Genomic DNA, 20,879 nt, shown 5'->3' on the forward strand with positions numbered 1-20,879 from the left:
AAATTTAGTTGTTGTGGATTCTGTGTGAATGATCCAACCAACTGCAGATGGAAAATATTTGGAAAGCTGGGTGTGGTGGTGCTTGATTATAATCCAAGCACTCAGGAGGCCAAGACAAGAGGATCACCAAAAGCTAGAGAGAGGCCTAGACTACATGAGGAGGACCCTTTCTCAATCAGCTGTGGCTGAACACACACAAACTTTTCACTCCATCACTGTATCTCATCATAACCCTCACACAGTATCTACATTGTACTAAGTAGTCTAAATGGTGCAGAGATGACTTAAAGTATAATGGATTATATACCTAGGTTATATATGAAGACTACACGATTTATGCCACTTTGCATAAGACTTGCACTTCAGTGGATGTTGGTACCCACCCTGTTTTCTGGAACTGTGAACCAATCCCATAAATACTAGAAAAGGTATATATTTTAAATCTAGCTCATCCACAATGATTCAAATTATACATTTGTGAGAGAATTTTTGTTCTATTCTAGTTTTTATCTCTGTCTCTTTGTGTCTCTGTGTTCCTCTGTCTCTCTCACTTTCTCTCTCTCTCTCTCTCTCTCTCTCTCTCTCTCTCTCTCTCGTACACACACACACACACACTCTCTCTCAAGTGTTGCATGAACTTGAGTGTTCATGTGAGTTCATGCAGGTATCAGAACACCATGTCATGTGTCTTCTGTCACTCTCCACCTTCTTGCCTTGAGATAGGGTTTATCACTGAACCAGAAGCTGCCAATTTTGGCTAGACTGGCTGGCCAGTGAACTCTCTTGGAATCTGCCTGTCTCCACTGCTCGACGCTGCAGTCACAGGCATGCACAGCCAAGTTTAGCTTCTTGTGTGGGTGCTGGAGAGTCAAGGTCAAGTCCTCGGACTTGCAGAGAAATCACTCTTACTTACTAAGCCATCTGGGTTTTTACTTTTTTTTTTTTTTTTTTTTTGGTTTTTTTTTTGATTTGGTTTTTTCAAGACAGGGTTTCTCTGTGTAGCCCTGGCTGTCCTGGAACTCACTCTGTAGACCAGGCTGGCCTCGAACTCAGAAATCCACCTGCCTCTGCCTCCCAGAGTGCTGGGATTACAGGTGTGCACCACCACTGCCCGGCGGGGTTTTTACTTTTTAAAAGACAATGTGTAATGTAGCCCTGGATGACATCAACTGTCTGTGTAGGAGAGGATGACCACGAAGCCCTGATCCCCCTGTCTCCATCTCTCCAAGTGCTGAGATTACAGGCTTTGTCCACCCACCATGCCTGGGTTCCAAATAGCATATCTGTAACACCAGGAAAATAACAAAGTCTATTCAACCCAACCATGGCAAATACTAAAGACTTGAATATTAAGATGAGTGGAATCCTAACACTTGGGAGGTTGAGGCAGAAAGATTGGGAGTTCAATGCCAGCCTCAGTTATAAATGCACCTCAAAGCTATCCTTGGCTAAATGGAACTATCTAGAAGTAGAAGGAGAATACAGTTGTGTCTGTGTTTACTCCATTGTTTGGCTATTTAACCAGAATTAAATGAAAGTGCCTAGAACTTAATTACCAAAAGAAAAAGCAAAGAATCCATCCAGAGAGCTCGCTCTGGGTCAGTGGTTCTCAACCTGTGGGCCTTGACCCCTCTGGACTCAAAGGATTCTTTGGGGGAGGGCGATAAAGGTTGCCTGAAACCACCAGAAAACACAGATAATTATATTACAGTTCACAACAGTAGCAAAATTATAGTTATAAAAGTTATAGCTATAAGGTAGCAGCAAAATATTTTTATGTTTGAGGTCACAGCCTGAGCTATATAAAAGAGCTTACCGCATTAAGAGTTTGAGAACACTCTGTCTCTCCCTCTCTCCCACTCTCCCTCCCTCTTTCCCCTCCCCATCCCTCTATCTCCCTCTCCCTTCCCCTCCTTCTTTCCCCATGGCAACTCCCCTGGCTTCAATCCTCAGGACCAGTGAGTTCACCCTAATAAACCTGCCTTTAGTATGAAGAAGAAGAAGAAGAAGAAGAAGAAGAAGAAGAAGAAGAAGAAGAAGAAGAAGAAGAAGAAGAAGAAGAAGAAGCTGAGAACACCTACATGATTCAGATGTTTTTAATTTTTTTTTAAATTAGCTTACAAAGCAGTATGTTGCAGGATATTCAAACCTGTGTCTAGTTAGGGTGTGGCTCCGCCCTTAGCACACACCTTTAATCCCTCTGCCTAGAATATAGACAAACCCTAGTACGAATCTTTAATTCCAAACAGTGAACGTAAAGTTAGTTTGTAGAAGGAAGCATCCAAGTTTGAAAGTGATATCTGATTGAGTGGCAGACAAAGTGATGAATCTGAGAAAGATCTGACAGACTAGGATATGTCCAACTCTCACCAGAAGAGAGAGGAAAGGGAAGCTACTTAAGAGAGAGGCAGACAGCACAGGAGGAAGAGCGTGCAGCACAGGAACACGGGAGAGTTCGTGGAGTAGAGCTGAGAGGGAGAGTGCAGCAGCAGGGAGGGAGGAGGAGGCAGTGTTACCTCAGTTTTACAGAGACAGACTGAAGAGAAGAAGCTAGACACGGGTAAAGACAGAATTAGCCACAGAATGAGAAGGAGCGGGAGAGTAGAAAAGATTACTAGAGGTAGTTTGAGAAGAGCCATTCAGGAGAAGAGGAGAGGGAGGGGGAGAGAGGGAGAGAGGGAGAGGAGGAGAGGGGGAGAGGTAAGTAGGTAGAGGTCAGATTGAACCAGTCAGCTTGGAGAGGAGTTTGAGCCAGAACAGCTGAGTCGAATCAGGCAGAGCAGAAAAAGGTAACAGATGAACTCATTCAGCAGTAAGTCTCAACTGTGAGCATTGTAGGCCTAGAGTAGACGGTATGGAGGCTGGAAGCAGGCAGAGGCGGCAAGCCTCTGAGATGACAAGTGTGAGAGGAGAATAGAAGATACTTTTTCAACAGTAGGTTTCTGTGTGACTTTTTCCGTATAGTATTAGTCTTTAATTCTCCCTCTGTTCGGTCCTCTCTGCTACTTCCCGACTCCCTTCCCCCTTAGCCCATCTACCTTCAGTGCTCCCTTCTCTGCTTTTATATCACACATTTCGACTGTCCCCCATCGTAAGCCCTGCCAGGACCTCTTTCTAGCTTCCTGACCTCTGCAGAAACTCCAACTCAAACATACAAACCCCAATTTTTGAAGCAAGGATGCCTCGTCTGTCTCTAAGCCTGGGTTACCTCATTCAGTATATTTTTACAGTTCTATCCATGTTCCTGCAGAGTTCATAACTGCATTTTTCTTTATGGCTGAATAAAATTCCATTGTGTTACTGTATCACATGTCCGTGAGCCATTCATCGGTTGATGGACATCTGGGCTGACTCTGTTTCTAGCCTCTGTGAACAGAGCAGCACTCACCATGGATGCGCAAATGATACAGAGAGCCTTCGTCTACTCTTCAGACGGGTATATGGACCCCATCTGAGGGAGAGAAAAAGGATGCTAGCCAGTGAGATAAACTCAATTTACATTTTTTCTTCTAAGTCTATACACACCAGCCTTCTGGTTAGATCTTCAATGCTTTCAGAATCTTTCTCAATATTTTCATTAACACACATATATTCCCTTTAAATTCATAATTCACAATTGTCTTGATTCCCATTTTTTGCCAGATTTAACTGGCTAGGGTGTTAGGAAAATGGGGATTCAGACCTAGACTCTCTGGTCATGTCTTTGTGGCATTTCCTGTCTCTGGGCTTTCACCCCTCCGATTCACATAATCCTCAGCTGCTAGAGTAATCTCCCTCGAAGTCCTTTGTCCTGAGCTCATTTTCCAAGTCAGTCACCACCACCCTCAGTCTGTTTGGTGTCATCATCCTGGAGCTTAAACTTTCAGCAACTGTCCCCAACACCGTAAAAGTAACCAAGCTTACAAGGCCTCACTTCAGGCAAGCAAACTAGCTTACTTCCAGTCCCTGCCAGTCTTAAAGATGTATTTATTTTCATTTCATGTGTATGGATGCTTTGCTTTTGTGTATTTGTATGCTTGGTATTCAAGGAGGCCACAAGAGTGCATTGAATACGCTGGAGCTGGAGTTTAAGGCAGTTGAGTGGCCACGTGCATGCTGGGAATCGAACCTGGGTCCTATGTAAGAGCAAGCAGCAAGTGCTGTCAGCAGCTGGACCAGCCCACGGCCCAGCCGACCTTATTTCATTCTTTACCTGTGCATTTGCCACGCAAGTCTTGGGTCAAGGGGGCACACCTCATAGTTCACTTCACTCAAGATTCAGTTTTGGCCAGGCAGTGGTGGTATTTTGATTCAGCCTCTCAGGCTGGTCATAACAATTCCTGGTCTGTATAATTACTATGCAACTGGTTCTCAAGCAGTAAAGAGGGAAAAACTGCTTTCATTCTAAATTCCTTCAGATCATGCATGACAAAAAAAGGAAAAAAAAGGAGAAAAGAAAAAAATGTTCAAATAGCACACACCTGGGAGGCAGAGGCAGGTGAATTTCTGAGTTCGAGGCCAGCCTGGTCTACAGAGTGTGTTCCAGGACAGCCAGGACTACACAGAGAAACCCTGTCTCAAAAACAAAAACAAAAAAACAAAACAACAACAACAAAAAAACCTCAGTTTTGGACTCTCCCACATACCAGGCACTGCCTTGATTTGATTTGATTTTTTTTTTAACTTTTTGTGTTATTTATCCTCTTGTGAAAAATGCACAGTCACTGGAGATGACATCATTGCAAGATCTTTCCTTCTGCCCTGTTTTTCTGTTTGTCTTTTTGAGGCAGTGTCATGCAGCTGGGTGTGAGCTAACTGGCAGATGATGGCCTGGAAACCCTGACCCTCCCTCCTGCCTCATCCTCTGAGGCATCACCACACCAGGCTTACCTCCTCTGGTTCTAGCACCGACCCTGGCCCCACAGCCCGCACTCCTTCATGGGGTTCTTACGTCCCTCCCACGCTCCTTCAGGACCTTTGCTTCCCGTGACAGGCTGTGGCTTTCAGGCCTACGTCTGGTTCACTTTTTTCCCCATAATCCAGAGAATCATAAATCATGCTAAGGCCACCAAAACAGATTCTAAATCTACTTAAATACAAAGGTGACAGCTGGTTGGTCATATATATATTCTAGCTCGTTTTGGTGTTAACTCTAGTCTTGGTGCCTTCTAGGGTGCAGAGTACACTCTGTAAGAATGTGAATGTGTGTGTGTGTGTGTGTGTGTGCGCGTGTATAAAGAGGCTACAGGTCAACCTTGACCTTCATTCCCCCAGAGTTATCCACTTTGGATTTTTGTTCCTTTTTGCATTTTATTATGTATACGGGATTTGGTCTATATATACATTCGCACACCAGAAGACAGCATTACACAGTTGTGAGCTGCTATGTGGTACTGTGAATTGGCTGGGCCATTTCTCCAGACCCCCACTGGAGACTTTGGATTTGGGGGAAAAACAAACAAACCCCTCTAGTATTCTAGAGCTGACTATACAGGCCAGACCGACTGGCTGGTGAACCCCAGGTTCTGCCTGTCTCTGTCTTCCCAGCACTTGGTTTACAAACACTCACACCACCAAATTAAGGTCCTGATGCTTCGGAGGCAAACACTTTACCAACTGAGCTATCTCCCTCAGGTGCCATAGGATAAAAGATATTGATGACCACTTGATTCCTCTGAAGTAGGTGGCTGGTCATAACAATTCCTGGTCTGTATAATTACTATGCAACTGGTTCTCAAGCAGTAAAGAGGGAAAAACTGCTTTCATTCTAAATTCCTTCAGATCATGCATGACAAAAAAAAAAAAAGGAAGAAAGAAAAAATGTTCAAAATAGCATCTAGAACAGAAGAGAGGCCAAGTGATGTGGGACATGCCTTTAATGCCAGAACGTGGGAGGCAGAGACAGGGGGATCTACCTGAGTTCAAGGCCAGCCTGGTCTACATACTGAGTTTCAAGACATCCAGAGCCAGAGAGTAAGACTCTGACTCAAAATAAACAAATAAACAAACAAACTGTTGCAGGATGTTTGATCACACTGTGAACCCTGAGATTGTATTATTTACCGAAAAAGTCCTGTTTCTAGTTGTGGTGTGGCTCAACCCTGAGCACGTGCCTTTAATCCCTCTGGCTGGAATTAAAAAAAAAACAAAAAACGGGCCCTTAGTACATACCTCTAAATTCAAACAATGAAGGTAAAGTTAGTTTGTAGAAGGATGCACTCATGTTTGAAAGTTATGACTAGCTGGGCGGTGGTGGTGCACACCTGTAATCCCAGCACTCTGGGAGGCAGAGGCAAGCGGATTTCTGAGTTCAAGGTCAGCCTGGTCTACAGAGTGAGTTCCAGAACAGCCAGGGCTACACAGAGAAACCTTGTCTCGAACAAAAAACAAAAGAAAGAAAGAAAGAAAGAAAGAAAGAAAGAAAGAAAGAAAGAAAGAAAGAAAGAAAGAAAGAAAGAAAGAAAGAGAGTGATGCCTAACCGAGTGGCAGACAAAGTGACAAATCAGAGAAGGATCTGACAGAATGGGAAATGCCCAACTCACAGGAGAAGAGAGGAGAAAGGGAAGTCACTTAAGAGAGCAGCGCAGAGAGGAGGGTGGCAGTTTTACCCAGGCAGTTTTAGAGAGACAGGTTGCAGATAAAGAACAAGCTAGACACAGATGAAGACAGAACGAGCCAGAGAACGAGAAGGAGCCAGATTAGAACACTTTGGCAAACACTGTGTGAGGCCAAGCGGAGCATTCAGGAGATGTTAGAAGGAAGCCAATTTGAATCAGTTAGTGTGGAAAGTTTTGAGCCAGAACAGCTGAGTTGACCAGCCTCAGAAAGAACAAGAAAGGGTGAGTGAGCATATTCAGCAGCGAGTCTCAGAGGCGGAAACACTCTAGGCCTAGGTTAGAGTGTACAGAGGCTAGAAGCTTCCAGGAGTGGGTCTAGGTTAACAGACTGAGGCAGTAAGTCTCCAAACAACAATTACAGCAGGAGAATAAAATATACATTTACAACAAACAAACAAACAAAACGAAGAAAGCAGACAAAGAATACCAGAGATAAAACCAAATATCCAAGCCACTTAGCCGGCAGGCGTTCCTAAACATGTGTATCTTTAATGTCTCACCAGCTGTGCAAGGTGAGGGGAAAATCATGACTGACTAACGGAGTTTTGGTTTTGGTTTTAAAAAAAATAAATTACAATTGCCATGTCTGTGTGAAAGAAGAGAGCGCATTGCTTCCAGTGGGGGCGGGGAGGGGCTAATCACTCAGAGGAAGTAGGATGGGGTGCATCCTGGGGCCACCCAGACATTGAGGCTGAGAACACCAATGGAACCCCACTGCTGAAAGAATAAAGGGAAAGCATTTGGGGGAAGAAAGGGTGGCCTGTGCAAAGGATTCTGTCTTAATCAATATTTTCAACCTTTTTCTTCTATACAGTTGATGCTTTTCAAAGATCCAGATGGAGAATGCCTGGGCCCTTCCCTGCAGGGAGACACGAGACTTAAATAGAACAGTCATTGCATCTGACTGCTCTAATGAAGTACCACAGACTGTGTGGCAAGAGCACTCGAAATCTATGTTCTCCCAGTTTTACAAGGTAGGCATCCATGGTCCAGGTGCCGGCAAGCAGCTTCTCTCAGAGCTGGCTTTCTGGCAGCTTTCTTACTGTGCCCATGTATGACCTTTCCTTGGTGCACAGAGAGGGGAGGGGAGGGGGCCAGCCTGGGCTACCTGAGACCCCATCACAAACAAACAGACAAACAAACAAACAAACAAACAGGGAGAGTCCTAGGAGAGAAGAAATGACCCTTAAAGCCACTGAGGAGAGGGGGTCCTACACAGCAGAGATGCTGCTTGTGACAGCGAGAAAGGTAAACAGGGCTGAACCAACAGGTGAGACCAGACCTGGGAGGCCTTAGAAAGGAGGTAAGGCATTTGGAAGATTATTTCTGTGGTGGGGGACATAGGAAATCCTTATGGGGGTGGGGGTTTGGAGACGATCAGACTTATTTTGGGATACAGGGAAGACTAGAAGCAGGAAGAAATGAGAAGTTATATTTGTAACTAGACGGAGGGGTGTAGAGAATCAAATATGCTGTCTTGACACACTGGTTATTTTTAACGAAAGGCAACTTGAAAAACAGCAGATGCAAGAAGGGCACTCTGACCTTCCTTTTGATTTTGATTTTTTTGTGGTACTGGGGATGGGACCCAGGGCTCAAGTGCTCTACCCCTGAGCTACACTCTTGGGCCCTGGACCTTCCTTTTCACACCTAGAACCGCGATGAAAATCCTACATAAAAAGCAGCCACCACCACCCCGGAACCCGCCCCCTCCGCCCCGCCATGCCAGGAGAAAGATTACCTATCTACCCTTTCTACTTTAGTTTCTGTTGCTCTGAGAAAGGTCATAACCAAGGCATTTGGAGAAATGGCTTGGCAGTTCAGAGCACTGGCTGGTCTTCCAGAGGATCTGGGTTTGATACCCTGCATCCACATTGTGGCTCACCACCATCCCTAACTCTAGTCCCAGAGGCCCCAACATCCCCTTCTGCCGTACATGGGCACCAGGCAAACATGATGCATGACAAGTCATAAGTAGACTTTTTTTTTTTTTTGGTTTTTTGGATTTTTTTTTTTTTTTTTTTTGAGACAGGGTTTCTCTGTATAGCTCTGGCTGTCCTGGAACTCACTCTGTAGACCAGGCTGGCCTCGAACTCAGAAATCTGCCTGCTTCTGCCTCCCAGAGTGCTGGGATTACAGGCATGTGCCACCACTGCCCAGCATTTATTTTTAAGGTAAGACCAAAATCGACTTGGGGAGGAGAGAGTTTACTTGGCTTACAGATCACAGCCCATTGCTGAGGGAAGCCAAGAAGGGCTTCAGGCAGGGCAGGAACCTGGAGGGAGGAACTGAGTCAGAGGCCAAGGAGGAATGCTGCTCACTGGTTTTCTCTTCAGAGCTCACTCAGCTTGCCTTTTTAAACAACGCAGGGTGACCTGCCCAAGGGTAGCACTACCCAACGGGTGGGGCCCCCTCACAGAAATCATGAATCAGGAGAGTGCCCCACAGACTTGTCTGTAAGACAACGCACGTGATGGAGACAGTTTCTTTATGAGGTCCCTCTTCCCAGATGACTCTAGTCAGGGTCAAGTTGACAAGAGCTAACCAGGGAACCATCTAGCCTTTACCTCCCTGTCAATCTTGCATTGCTAAATCCCCTGGGCCCACACGTTTTGTCTTGCTGTGTTTTCACAGTGTAACGTTCTTTGTCCAATCTAGTATCAGAGAGGTCTATGTCTGCTGATGTACAAGGATGCCCATGAATTCAAGGCTGAGCTATTAATGAGCCTCCAAGCCCAAATCCTTTTGCCATGAAAAGAAGTAGATCAACATGGTTTTCCTCCTCCTCTGGATATAGATTACCTCCTCAAAACAAGGCAACTCAAAAGCCCCGAGTCCACTTCCATAGGTGATGCTGAGACGCTTAGATGCACTGCTCCCCTGACGCCTATGCTCGGCTCTCCCCACATATATACCCTCTCCTAATCAATAAACTCCATGCCTTCACATCCCCATGACCTGCCCTGAAATTCTTTTCTGCAGAGTTCACCAAGAATCCTGGCCTCCCCTGAGTAGAGACGCCAAGCCACTTAGGGGGCCTCCTCAGGGTACGCTGTTGGCAAAGCTGGCCTGTGCCTGCCCGCAACAGTGTCGGCGGTACGGCTGAGCGGCGTAAAGTGCGGTGTCGTCTTGAATTGGGTTAGGAAACATTTCAAGCACGGTGTGCAGGTCCTGAGTAAAGCGCCTGTGAAACATTCTAATAGAAATGTCCAATTGAGCCGGGCAGTGGTGGCGCACGCCTTTGATGCCAGCCCTTGGGAGGCAGAGGCAGGCAGATTTTGGAGTTGGAGACCAGCCTGGTCTACAGTGTGAGTTCCAGGACAGCCAGGGCTACACAGAGAAACCCTGTCTCAGGAAAAAAAAGAAAGAAAGAAAAAGAAAAAAGAAAAAGAAAAAAAGAAAAATGTCTAATTGGTAGTCTATTTGAGCCTTGGTGTTCTAATGAGTAGTTGACCACAGATACCACTTCTTTTAATGATTTGTAGATAAAAATGCAGACCACAAGAATAGGCAAATTTGCCTAGGAATAATATTCAGGGCGAGAAAAATGCTCACTCGGGAGGCAGGCCCCCAAAGGGGCTGGCAGAGTACTGCAAAGGAGGTTGATTTAAGAAACAAATACAAAACAAAACAAAAAACAGAGCTGTGGGGGTTGAGGGGGATAGCCCGTGAGGAGCGCTGTTATCAAAGACACAGGATACAAAGTGACTAAGTCGAAGGAGGAACTGTGCTGGGGTGGGAGCAGCGGTGAGGTCAAGTAAGAGCCAGGCCTTACACAACAGGAACAAGATGTCAGCAGGAAGTGAGGCAGTCAGAAAAAGAACACACTTGCTGGGTATGCTCTAAGATGCTTCCGGAGGATCTGACCTTTGGCAGTAATACTGTAATGGCTTTTTGATATAGGGTCTCAGGCAGCTCAGGCTGGCATGTAATTTGCTTTGTAGCCAGTGATAACCTTGAACTTTTGATCTCTGTCTCCAGCTCTCAAGCGTTGAGATTACAGGCATGCACTACCACACCCAGTTTATGTGGTGCTAGGGACTGACGCCAGGGCATCGCTCTACCAACTAAGCCATATCCCAGCTCCTACAACTGGCTTTTGACAAAAAAGTTCCTGTCTTCAGACTTAACTGAATGTTAAGTCTATTAAGATTCAGGCCAAGGAAAAGAAACAACTTGGGTTGTGTGTGTGTAGCTCAGTTGATAAGAGTGTCTGCTGAATGCGCAGGATGCTCTGGGTTCTAGCCCATAAACTGCATAAACTGGATGTGTGGCACACCCCTATAATTCCAGCATGCTCAACGAGGTGGCAGCAGAAGGGTCATAAGTTCGAAGTCAGCCTCAGCTGTATAGTGAGTGTGGGCCTAATCTGGGCTACATGAGACCCTGTCTCTGAGAACGATGCACAGGGAGCCTGGTGATATGCCTCAGTAAGCAAGCTTGCTGTGCACGCCTGAAAACCTTATCTTGGTCCCTGGAAGCCATGTGAAAGAAAGGCTGGATGTGGTGGCTGGAAGCCATCGTGGGAGACAAGAAGCAAATAGGAAGTGACTCCCTGTCCTTTGGCGTCCATAGGTCAGTTCTCAGCATCAACAGCAGGCATCTCACAATCAACTGCACGGAGCTCCATTTCCAGATCTGATGCCCATTTTTAGCCTCTTCGGGTACACACACACACACACACACACACACACACACACGCACGCAACATAAACTCATACAAAAATATGCATACATTCATAAATATTAAATAGCTTAAAATAATAATAAAAACTTTAAAACAAATAATCTACACTTGGGAGCTAATGCTCATTGTAACCCCGCTCCTCTTACTAGATAAGCACGTGGGATAACAGCAGGGTCCCAAAACAGTTGCAAGATGGGGAACAGGCCAGCCAGTGTTCTAGCTTGGCTTCTGTCGCTGTGACAAACACTATGACCAAGAACAACTTGGAGAGGAAAGGCTTTATTTCATCTTACATTTTCAGGTAACTGTCCATCACTGAGGGAAATCCCAGCAGAAACCTCAAGGTAGGAACTGAAGCAGAGACCACAGAGGAACACTGGTTACTGGCTTGGTCCCCAGGCTCAGTCAGCTATTTTTCTTTATACAGCCCAGGCATACATACTAGCCTAGGGTCAGCACTGCCCACAGTGGGCTGGGCCCTCCCATATCAATCAGCAACCAAGACTATGTCCTACAGACTTGCCACAGAGCAGTCTGAGCGAAGCATTTCCCCAACCGAGGTTCTCTCTTCCCAGGCAGCTGTGGTTTGTGTCAAGTAAAACCTAACCGCCATGCCCAGGAACAGAAATAGGTAAAACATTCTAAAAGAGCTCATTGGCTCAGCTGAAGAGATGTTCAGCCACTTAAGGCTAGACTCACAACCAAAAGGACAAGGGCTCACCAGAGTACTTCAAATAATGTGGGCTTGCTGTGGATCAGGAGAAAACCACTGTAATCAATTGTTAACCTGGTGAAGAGTAATCAGAAGTGAGACTGTGTGTGTGTGTGTGTGTGTGTGTGTGTGTGTGTGTATTACACGCACATCTGTGGAGCTCTCCAGTGTCATTTCCAAGCACCATCCTCCTTGGGGGACTTTTTGTTTGTTTTTGCTGCTGTTGCTTTAGTTGCAGCACCTGGGCTCTGTCGAACCGACTGACCTGGAACTCACAGAGATGCCCCTGCCTCTGCCTCCCAGGTGTTAGGAGTAAAGACCTGTACCACCATGCCTGGTTTCACGTTGGTTTTCCGCACAGGGTTTCACAATGGCTTGGGGTTCTCGGAGTAGACTTAGCTGGCTGGCCAGTGAGTCCAGGGATATGCCTGTCTCTGCTGCCTCAGCTCTGAGATTGCAGTTGCACGCCACTACGTATGGCTTTTCCTCCATGAGTTCTAGGCACTGAACTCAGGTCCCCCTGCTTTGAAGGCAAGCACTTACAGACTGAACTAGCTCTCTGGCTTGAAATGTCCTTTTCTATGGGGCAGGGGCTTTGAGAAAATTAGATTCTAAGCTCAAAATCCATAGCGACACCAGAGATCAAAGACTGTCCTCTGGTAAACCCACTTTAGGTTTACAAAACTCCACTGAACAAGTCAAGACTTGAGTTGACACACCCTAGGTAATAAGGGGTCAGTGTACACAATAACCACAAGTCCAGCATTAATAGTGTTGTGTGGTTGCTACAGAATGCAAACACAGCTCTGGACTGTTTCAATAAAGGTTTCCAAATAATGAATGATCAGTGACGTCAAGATGACAGGATTTAAAGTGACCAACCATAGAGAAGAGCCTCTGGGGATGTCTGTGAGGGAGTTTCCAGATTGGTTCATTGAGGTGAGAAGACTGCCCTAAATGTGGGTTGCAAGACTCTGTGGGTCCCTGAAGAAAAACAAGCCAGGGAGCTGAGCAGCGGCCTCCCTCTCCCTGCTTCCTCACCACAGGTGCAATGTGACCAGTCACCTCAAACTTATCTTGGCATGCCTCCCCACTAGCATGGACTGGGCACCCAAATGTGAGCCAAAAATACTCCTCTCTCTTTTGTGAGACAGGGTACCTGGCTGGCCTGGGTCTCACTGTGTAGACCAAACTGGCTTCAAACTCCCAAAGCTACACCTGTGTCTCCCAAGTGCTGGGATCAAAGGTGTGTGACGCCACCCTCGGCAACCCCTTTTATTAAGCTGCTTCTCCGGTTACTCTGTCAGAACAACATGTAGTCAGAACAAGATGACTAATGTAACGTCTCCCTGCATGCTAAATTATCAGACTCTATCGACAGTTCTGCTTAGCTCACGGAGTCAAATTTTGAGTATACTACCTCTCATTTATCCTTCTAATTCCCACTAACACACTCTCTCATCTTATACCTGACATGGCAGACCAATTCCAAGGATGGCCCGAGCTGAGGGTATGTCTACATGGTAGTGCTTGCCTAGCAGTTGCAAAGCTATGGGGTCTAATCTCCAGTTCAAGGGTGTTAGGGGAAGAAATCAAAGATGACCCAGCAACCCCTCTCCTAGCACAGAACTTTCACGGGGTCACCTCACCACTCCCTCATCAAAAGAGGAAGCTTATTTTCCTTCCAGGGGATCCAGGCTGGTCCTGTATTTTAAACTGATCATTAAGAAACAATGGGTTTGAGTTATAGACCTAGGCTCACAGGGGCCTTGCAGCTTCTATTGTCTCGATCTAACTTGACAGCCACCAAGTGAAGCTAGGACAGGCCACTACCTAATAAGCAACCATTGTGTGAGGAGAAAAGTTTTGTGGAGGAGAACAGAGTAGCCCAGCTAAGAGCAAGAACTGGGGGTAAACATTCTATGTCTGTGTGACTCTCTAACATGGTCATCTCTTGACCTAGGTCTTTGGAATGTGAGGAGACTATCTGAAGAATTTCATTTGATTTAAACTGAACTTTAAATAGCTAGAGACTGTTACATCGGTCAGCACAGATGTTTGTTCCCACTCTAATTCACCCAACACAATCCTACTAAAAGAACAGGGCCTGGCGAACTGAAATTGCCTTAGTACCTGTCCTTCATGGGGCTATGGGTATGTAGGTAGTGTCTAGGGATGGCTGGTGGAAAAGGATAAAGATCTATCAGAAGGAAAGGAAGATGGTGGCAACCATGACATGAATTCCCTCCAGCATCAGCCAAAAGATGAGAGGGGCCCATGCTAACTTGGTGGAAATGAGGAATGGGCAGGGAATTGAGACTGAAGGATTCTAGACCTAGGCCTGGCACCAGCAATTGCCTCAGAGGCTCTGGCAGGATTTAAAAGCTCAAAGACAGCCTGGCCAACTTAGGTGAGGCTGTGTTTCCAAACTGAAAAAGGCAGACAAACAAAAAAGAATAACAAGATGGGGGCGCATGCAGAATCGAGAGGTTCAATCCTCAGCATCAAGCAGGGGAAAGGAGATTTCCAGTTTCACGACTACCTTAGAGCAGGCCAAACAGAAAACTAATTTTCAAGAGTTTCCCTCGTCTGATGAAACACAATAGTTTTTAATAGTTCCATGGTTTATTATTTTGAGGAAGTGACAAAAAAGCAGAAAGTTAAACCCTCTGCGTCAACAGCTATGTCCATAATTTTAATCTGTACTTATTTCCCTCCTCTCCGAAGCTTAAGTTTTACATCTCCTATATATTTATTTTCTTTTATAAGCTTAGGGTGTCATGTATCCTATCTTGCCTCGAATTTGCTATCTAGTTAAGTATCTTGTACTTTAGATGCTTCTGCGACCACCAGCCAAGGCTGGCGTGTAATGTCAACATATGCCAGGTTTAGGTGGTACTGGCGATCCACCTTGCAGCTTCATGAGTCCTAGACAAGCACTCAGCCTAGTCTTTTTCTTTGAAAACAGACAATAATCTCTTTGACTACAGGAATCCTGTGTATTTGGGGAATGGCACCGTTCCAAATGTTTCTAGAATTTCCTAGAGGCCTGAGTAGGAAGTCCAAGAGTAGATAATAATCTAAACTCAAAAGACTTTATTAAACTCAGCCCCAAACTAGTATTTTACCCTTCGCTGAATCTACCATGCACCACAAAGCAGAACGACAGAGGCGCAAAGCGAGACCTAGGCTCTGCCGTGTACTGCAGGTCTGCGGGATTCCTCCCTCCATGCCCATCCTACCGGTTGCTCTTTGGGCGTGGCCCAGTTAGGGTGGCTGATTGGGCGAAGGCGTGGCTGAAAAGAGACACTTCCTATTGGGTTCAACCCAACAGTTTCCGGTAGCACTCGACAATTTCCGGCCACAGGCTCCGCCTCCGTCGGTCCACCTCGGCAGTTTCCGACATTTTTCGGGCTTTTCCGTCTCGCTCTCGTTTCGCTCTCTCCACTTCGGATATTTCCGTGTCTCGCTCGGAAGAACTCGGCAACCACTCGGCCTCCCCCATCCCCCGGTAACGGTCGCTGGTGAGTTTAAATGAGCCGGGGCTGGCCGGGCTGGAGCCGCTACGGGGGGGGCCTGAGGCACTGCAGAAAGTGGGTCTGAGCCTCAAGGATGACGGTGCTGCAGGAACCTGTCCAGGTAATGCTAGCCCCTGCTCCCAGGCCTGGCGCCATGCCTGGGTCGCAAAGCGAACAGCGAGTTCGCGGCCTGCTGCGGCCTAGGCCCGGCTTCTCCCGCCTCCCTTTCGGCGAGCCCTGCCTGTCTCTTCGTCAGTCCCGAGGCCTTACCCGCCGCCCCAGCCGAGGTTAGCCGGGTTCCCGCTTTACTTCTCGCCCCCTGTGCGAGCAGGGTTCGGCGGGAATCATTCGTTTTCCGTCGGTACTGGCGTCCGGCCATCCTCCTCCTCCTCCTCCTCCTCCTGTTGGTCGCGGGCCCTGCCCGCAGTGGGAGACAGGGGCTCAGCTGGAGCCCCGGGGACCGGCACCGAAGCGCTTTTGAACCGAGCTGGTGAGATTTCACACTAGTGGGGCAAGTTTGTTGGTATTTTCTTGGTTTCGTTTTACGTGAGATTGTCGAGGAAAGAAGGTAACATCCTTATAATCCTGCTTTTTGATACTAGTTTTTGTCTCGGTAGCACTTTCTGGTCCACTGTAGTTCTCGTTCAGTGGATTTCCCACCGGACAATGACGATCTGAGACGGGAACTCCCCTTCCCAGGCCCGGTGCTGCGGTGCAAACACCCAGGCAGGGGAGTGGGCGAAAGGGCAGGTCTGGATTTTCATTACCTCCGTTGGGCGTCAAGAGGCATTTTATCATGCAGGTTTAGAAGGTGCTTAGGAAATTAGATAATAATTGCTTTCCCATTCATTTCAATACCCGTCCATTCCTGAAACCACACCAGGGTATGCGTTGACGTACACGGTGCTGTTGTCATTGAAGAAACCCTATTGGGTTTTTAAGTGTGTGATGCAGTGCCAAGTCAGATCTGAAGAGGCTGAACCTTTTGTCCGTTGGTGGTTGGTGATGGACCAGGTTTGGGAGATGTTCATCCTACTGTATGATCTTTGACATGGTCGAAAGAATTGGCCTCCATTAATTACTGTCATTAAGCCATGAACTTTATTTTGAAGTTATAAAGCAAACCAATTTTAGAAACTGTGAATTCCCTTAGCTAAGCCTGTGACAACAAATAGTAAATGCTTCTAATACGTCAATAGTAAATGCTTCTAATGCGTCAGTACAGCATTTCCTTAATTTCTCATCGCAGCATAAAATACTGTTTTCCCTATTTGACCTTGTTTCCAGCTGTTTACATGGTGACAGCTATTAGTATTTGAATTATAGCAAAAATATAGCAACTCAGGATTATGACTTCTGAACTATTATTGTGTCTCTGTTGTTTCAGTTCTTCCAAAACTGCATTTCTTTCCAAATTTCTTTTCCTAGTGTAGAGACCTTTGTAAGTCCTTTTTGAGGCCTATCATGAAATTAAACAGATAAAGAGGTTGTTCAGATGTTTCTTTTTATTTCATATTGTAGTTTGGTCTTAATTATTCTTTTGCATTTCGTGACCAAAAAGACTTTTTGTTGTTGTTTTTTGTTTGTTTGTTGAATTTGGTTTTTAAGTGTGTGATGCAGTGCCAAGTCAGATCTGAAGAGATCTCAGGAAGGCGCTCTGTATAGCCCCGGATGTCCTGGAACTCACTCTGTAGACCAGGCTGGCCTCCAACTCAGAAATCGCCTGCCTCTGCCTCCTAGAGTGCTGGGATTACAGGCGTGCGCCACCACCGCCCAGCTAAGACTTTTAATCTATATAAAAGAATAAGACAATCAAAATATTGTTTTTGCTAGATAGGATCCAGCATGTTTCCTGTTTTTTTCTTTATTGTTAGCAATAACACAGTTAATATCATTAAAACTAAAAAGTAAAATTTACCTTCCTTTCCTCCATGTTAGGTCCACTAGATTTTAGGATAATGGTGAGAAGTTTAGGGTCTGAGAAGCTAAGAATTGGGGTTATAATTTATAGTATAGCAAGGTGGAAAGAGGATCTGGAGTTGAAGGTCATCCTCAGCTGTGTAGCAGGTTCAAGGCCAGTGCGGGCTGCTTGAGCGAGACCCTGACTCAAAACGACAACAACAACCGAAATAACAACATGCAGACAACCTTGACAAGGAATGCTGTTGAAACTGGGCAAGAAATAAGAGATATTAAGATAGTTGTTTGTTAAAACAGTACTTGTTCCATGTATTGGGGAAAAAATAGTGTTGACATTTTTTTCTTTGCTTTCTTCCTGGTGTTTGTAGGTATAGGTAGGCAGAAATAAATAATGGTCAAATGTTTATTTCTACTTTTCTTCCTCCTTTAAAGTTAATGTGCCAAACAGATTTAAATATAAGCCCCTTCCCACATCAGCTCTTATAGAAATATTACTTTGTATTTGACTCTTTACAAAAAAATCTTGCATATTACAAGGCAAACATTTATTTTGTGGCTCGGCCTCATTGTGTAGTCCTGGCTGGGATTAAAGGCATGTACCACATTGCTAATTTGGGTGCCTGTAGAAGTCTACTTAATAGAATAGGTGGCATTTCGTTTGCACAGTGTTTTGGCTGACATTTACTTATGTACTATGTGTGCACTTGTGTGTCTGTGACTCTGGGTGGCGGGTGTCTTTACCACCTGAGCAGTTTCACCAACCTGATGCTGCTTTAAAAGGCATTTAATATCAACTGATAAAACTATATCAATTATTTTTGCAAGTAAAGCTTCATATATGTATTGGATAGAAATGACTTTTGAAGGTGATTTTAATATCCTACACTTGGAAAGTTGAGGCAGGAAAATAAGGGGTTCAAGGTCGGGCTTGAACAAAGATGCTTAAGATCCCATCTCAAAACAGTCATGCAGGGATTTGGGCACTACATACATATATCATCTTTTTTTTTTTGGATTTGGGTTTTTTTTTTCAAGACAGGTATAGCCCTGGCTGCTTTGGAACTAGCTCTGTAGACCAGGCTGGCCTCCAACTTAGAAATCCACCTGCCTCTGCCTTCCAGAGGGTGCCACCACCACCCGGCTGTGGACCGTGTTTTTTACGGTTGGTAAAATTGACCTTTTGGAGAAAGTGGAGTTTGTTATGTGTGTTTTAAGGAGTGTTTATTTACCAGATGTCTCTACCATTTGTGATAGCCAAAAATGCCTCCCACCAGTCTTGACTAAGTGTGGAGTCAGGGAGCCACCTAGATAAAGACCTGGATAAAGGAGGGGGGGGGCAGTGGTGGCACACGCCTTTAATCCCAGCACTTGAAGCAGAGGCAGGCAGATTTCTGAGTTCAAGGACAGCCTGGTCTATAGAGTGAGTTTTAGTACAGCCAGGGCTATACAGAGAAACCCTGTCTCAAAGGAAAAAAAAAGAAAAAAGAAATGGTAGAACCTAAGAATGAGAGCTGGGTATGGCCACAGCACGCCTGTAATCCCATCACCTGGGAGGTAGAGGCAAAAAGGGTCAAGAATTCAAGGCGTGCCTCAGCTATGTTATAAGTTTGAGACCAGACTGGCAAATGAGACCCTGTCTGAAAAGCAGAAATTTAAAAAACAAAACAAAACAAAAACAAAACAACCAATTGAGTAAAAGCTAGAGTTGCAGAAGTAGAAATTAGATTCTATTGTATAAAGTGGAATTTCTATGATGACTTTTTTTTTTTGGTTAGGTTTATTTTCTTTCTCCCTGCTTTTCCTGACTTTCTCATACCTTTTGTTGTATTTTTTTTCTCAAATACAAAAACCAAACAATTTATAACAGTCCAAATTAAATCTCAGTACAGCTTACATTTAAAATACTTGAACTGGGTGTGATGGTACATGCTTGAAATCCCAGGACTTGGAAAATAGAAACAGGACCTTGAATTTAAGGCCAGCCTAAGCTACTCAGACCCTGTCTTAAAATATGCAAATAAAATTATATTTCAGCAAGCTGTAATCCTGGTGCTTGACAGGCAGAGGCAAGAAAAGCAGTTGGAAGTCTTCTCCACTACTGCACCCCAGCTCTGAGGCAAGCTTGTGCTACAGGACTCTGTCCTTAAAAACAACCAACCAAAGCCTCACTTTCAGGTCTCTTCCTTAGTTTACTGGCCTACTTCTATTCTCAGGAATGCCTTTTGTTAAGGTCTGTTGGTGTTTATATACGCACATGCCCCCACATGTTTGCAGGTGTCCTTGGAGGCCAGAAGAAGGTATTGGACCACCTGGAACTGGAGTGACAGGGAGTTGTGAGCTGCTCCACGTGGGTGCCTGCTCCACGTGGGTGCTCCAACTAAACTTAGTTCCTCAGGAAGAAAGAGTAGCAAGCCCGCTTAACTACTGAGCCATCTCTCCAGCTCCCTTTTTCTTTTTTTAGTAAGTTACCTCTTTCTAGTTCCTGCTTAACATAAAAGTCACAGCCTTTTCTCCATCTCTTCTCATGGTAGCTAGGAGAGTTTTCACCAAACCTATATTTATTTTTTTCCCCCGTAAACTCTACTTAATAAAGTTAACTTCAGCTTGAAAAACAAGATCAATTAGTTCCCTATCCCCAACCCCCCCAAAACTTTAGTAATCAGAATAGATGGTGGGACCAGGGAGATGACTCAGCCAGGAAATGAATTGCTACATAAGCCTGAGGACCTGAGATTGGATTGCTAGCAAACTTGTAGAAAGCTGGGTATGGCTGAGCTGCATCGCTGAAAAAAGAGTGGGGTGGTTCGCTTTCATCTGAGAGACCCTGTCTCGAGATAAGGCAGATCACAATAGAGTAAGACACCAGATATCCTTCTTAGACCTCTGCACAGTGGTGCACATCTGTACACATGCACACATATCCATACACATGTGCACACAGTAGTATTAAAATAGTAGCTTTTAAAAAAAGGAAGCAGCAACTGAGGCAGATACCCGACGTCAGCCTCTGACCTCCTTATACACGATACATTATACAATGCATGCAAAGACTACACAGCAGGTAAGAATTTGCAGCTGTATGCTCTTGGTTTATCTTTTCAGTGAATACAGCCCAGGACTGAATCATTAGTTCTTTCAGTGGAATGTCTCCTAAATGTTTTGTTGGATAGGAAGAAGGAAAGAGGAATGCTGCTGTGTGGCTTCTTAACTTTGCCTTAGCAACTTGCCACCCATCTGGCTTTAATCTGTAGAACTGGTGCCTGGGTGCTGTGTTTGGGGAGCCTCCACCATCTGTTGAACAGGGTGCTGATTTTAGCTCTGTGTTCATCATCAGCTACGAATCTGTGGTGATGACAGCAGTCCCTTTCGCATCCCATCGCCCCAGTGAGATGCATGTCACTCAGGCACTGAAAGATAACAGCACATGTGGGATGGATGACCCATC

The 20,879-nt window shown here is 45.4% G+C and overlaps 2 protein-coding genes across 7 annotated transcripts in view; one reads left to right on the forward strand and one right to left on the reverse strand.

Annotated features, from left to right (window-relative positions):
* Window positions 1–16,312, reverse strand: part of Myl4 (myosin light chain 4) — a 36,954-nt gene extending 20,642 nt beyond the window's left edge. For 2 of the 3 annotated variants that reach the window (XM_052194943.1, XM_052194944.1), the window contains exon 1: window positions 15,239–15,387. The gene's annotated coding sequence lies outside the window, so the exon portion shown is untranslated. Of the gene's footprint in view, window positions 1–15,238; window positions 15,388–15,784 lie in introns of those variants that run through there. The other variant, XM_052194945.1, reaches the window with a different exon arrangement.
* Cdc27 (cell division cycle 27) overlaps window positions 15,537–20,879 on the forward strand; it is a 44,643-nt gene continuing 39,300 nt past the window's right edge. For all 4 annotated transcript variants that reach the window (XM_052194938.1, XM_052194939.1, XM_052194940.1 and 1 more), the window contains exon 1: window positions 15,537–15,635. In XM_052194938.1, the coding sequence (XP_052050898.1) occupies window positions 15,609–15,635 (27 nt within the window). In that variant the 5' untranslated portion in view covers window positions 15,537–15,608. The remainder of the gene's footprint in view (window positions 15,636–20,879) is intronic.

This window comes from Apodemus sylvaticus, chromosome 10 (genome assembly GCF_947179515.1).
Source record: "Apodemus sylvaticus chromosome 10, mApoSyl1.1, whole genome shotgun sequence".
Classification (NCBI taxonomy): Eukaryota; Metazoa; Chordata; class Mammalia; order Rodentia; family Muridae; genus Apodemus; species Apodemus sylvaticus.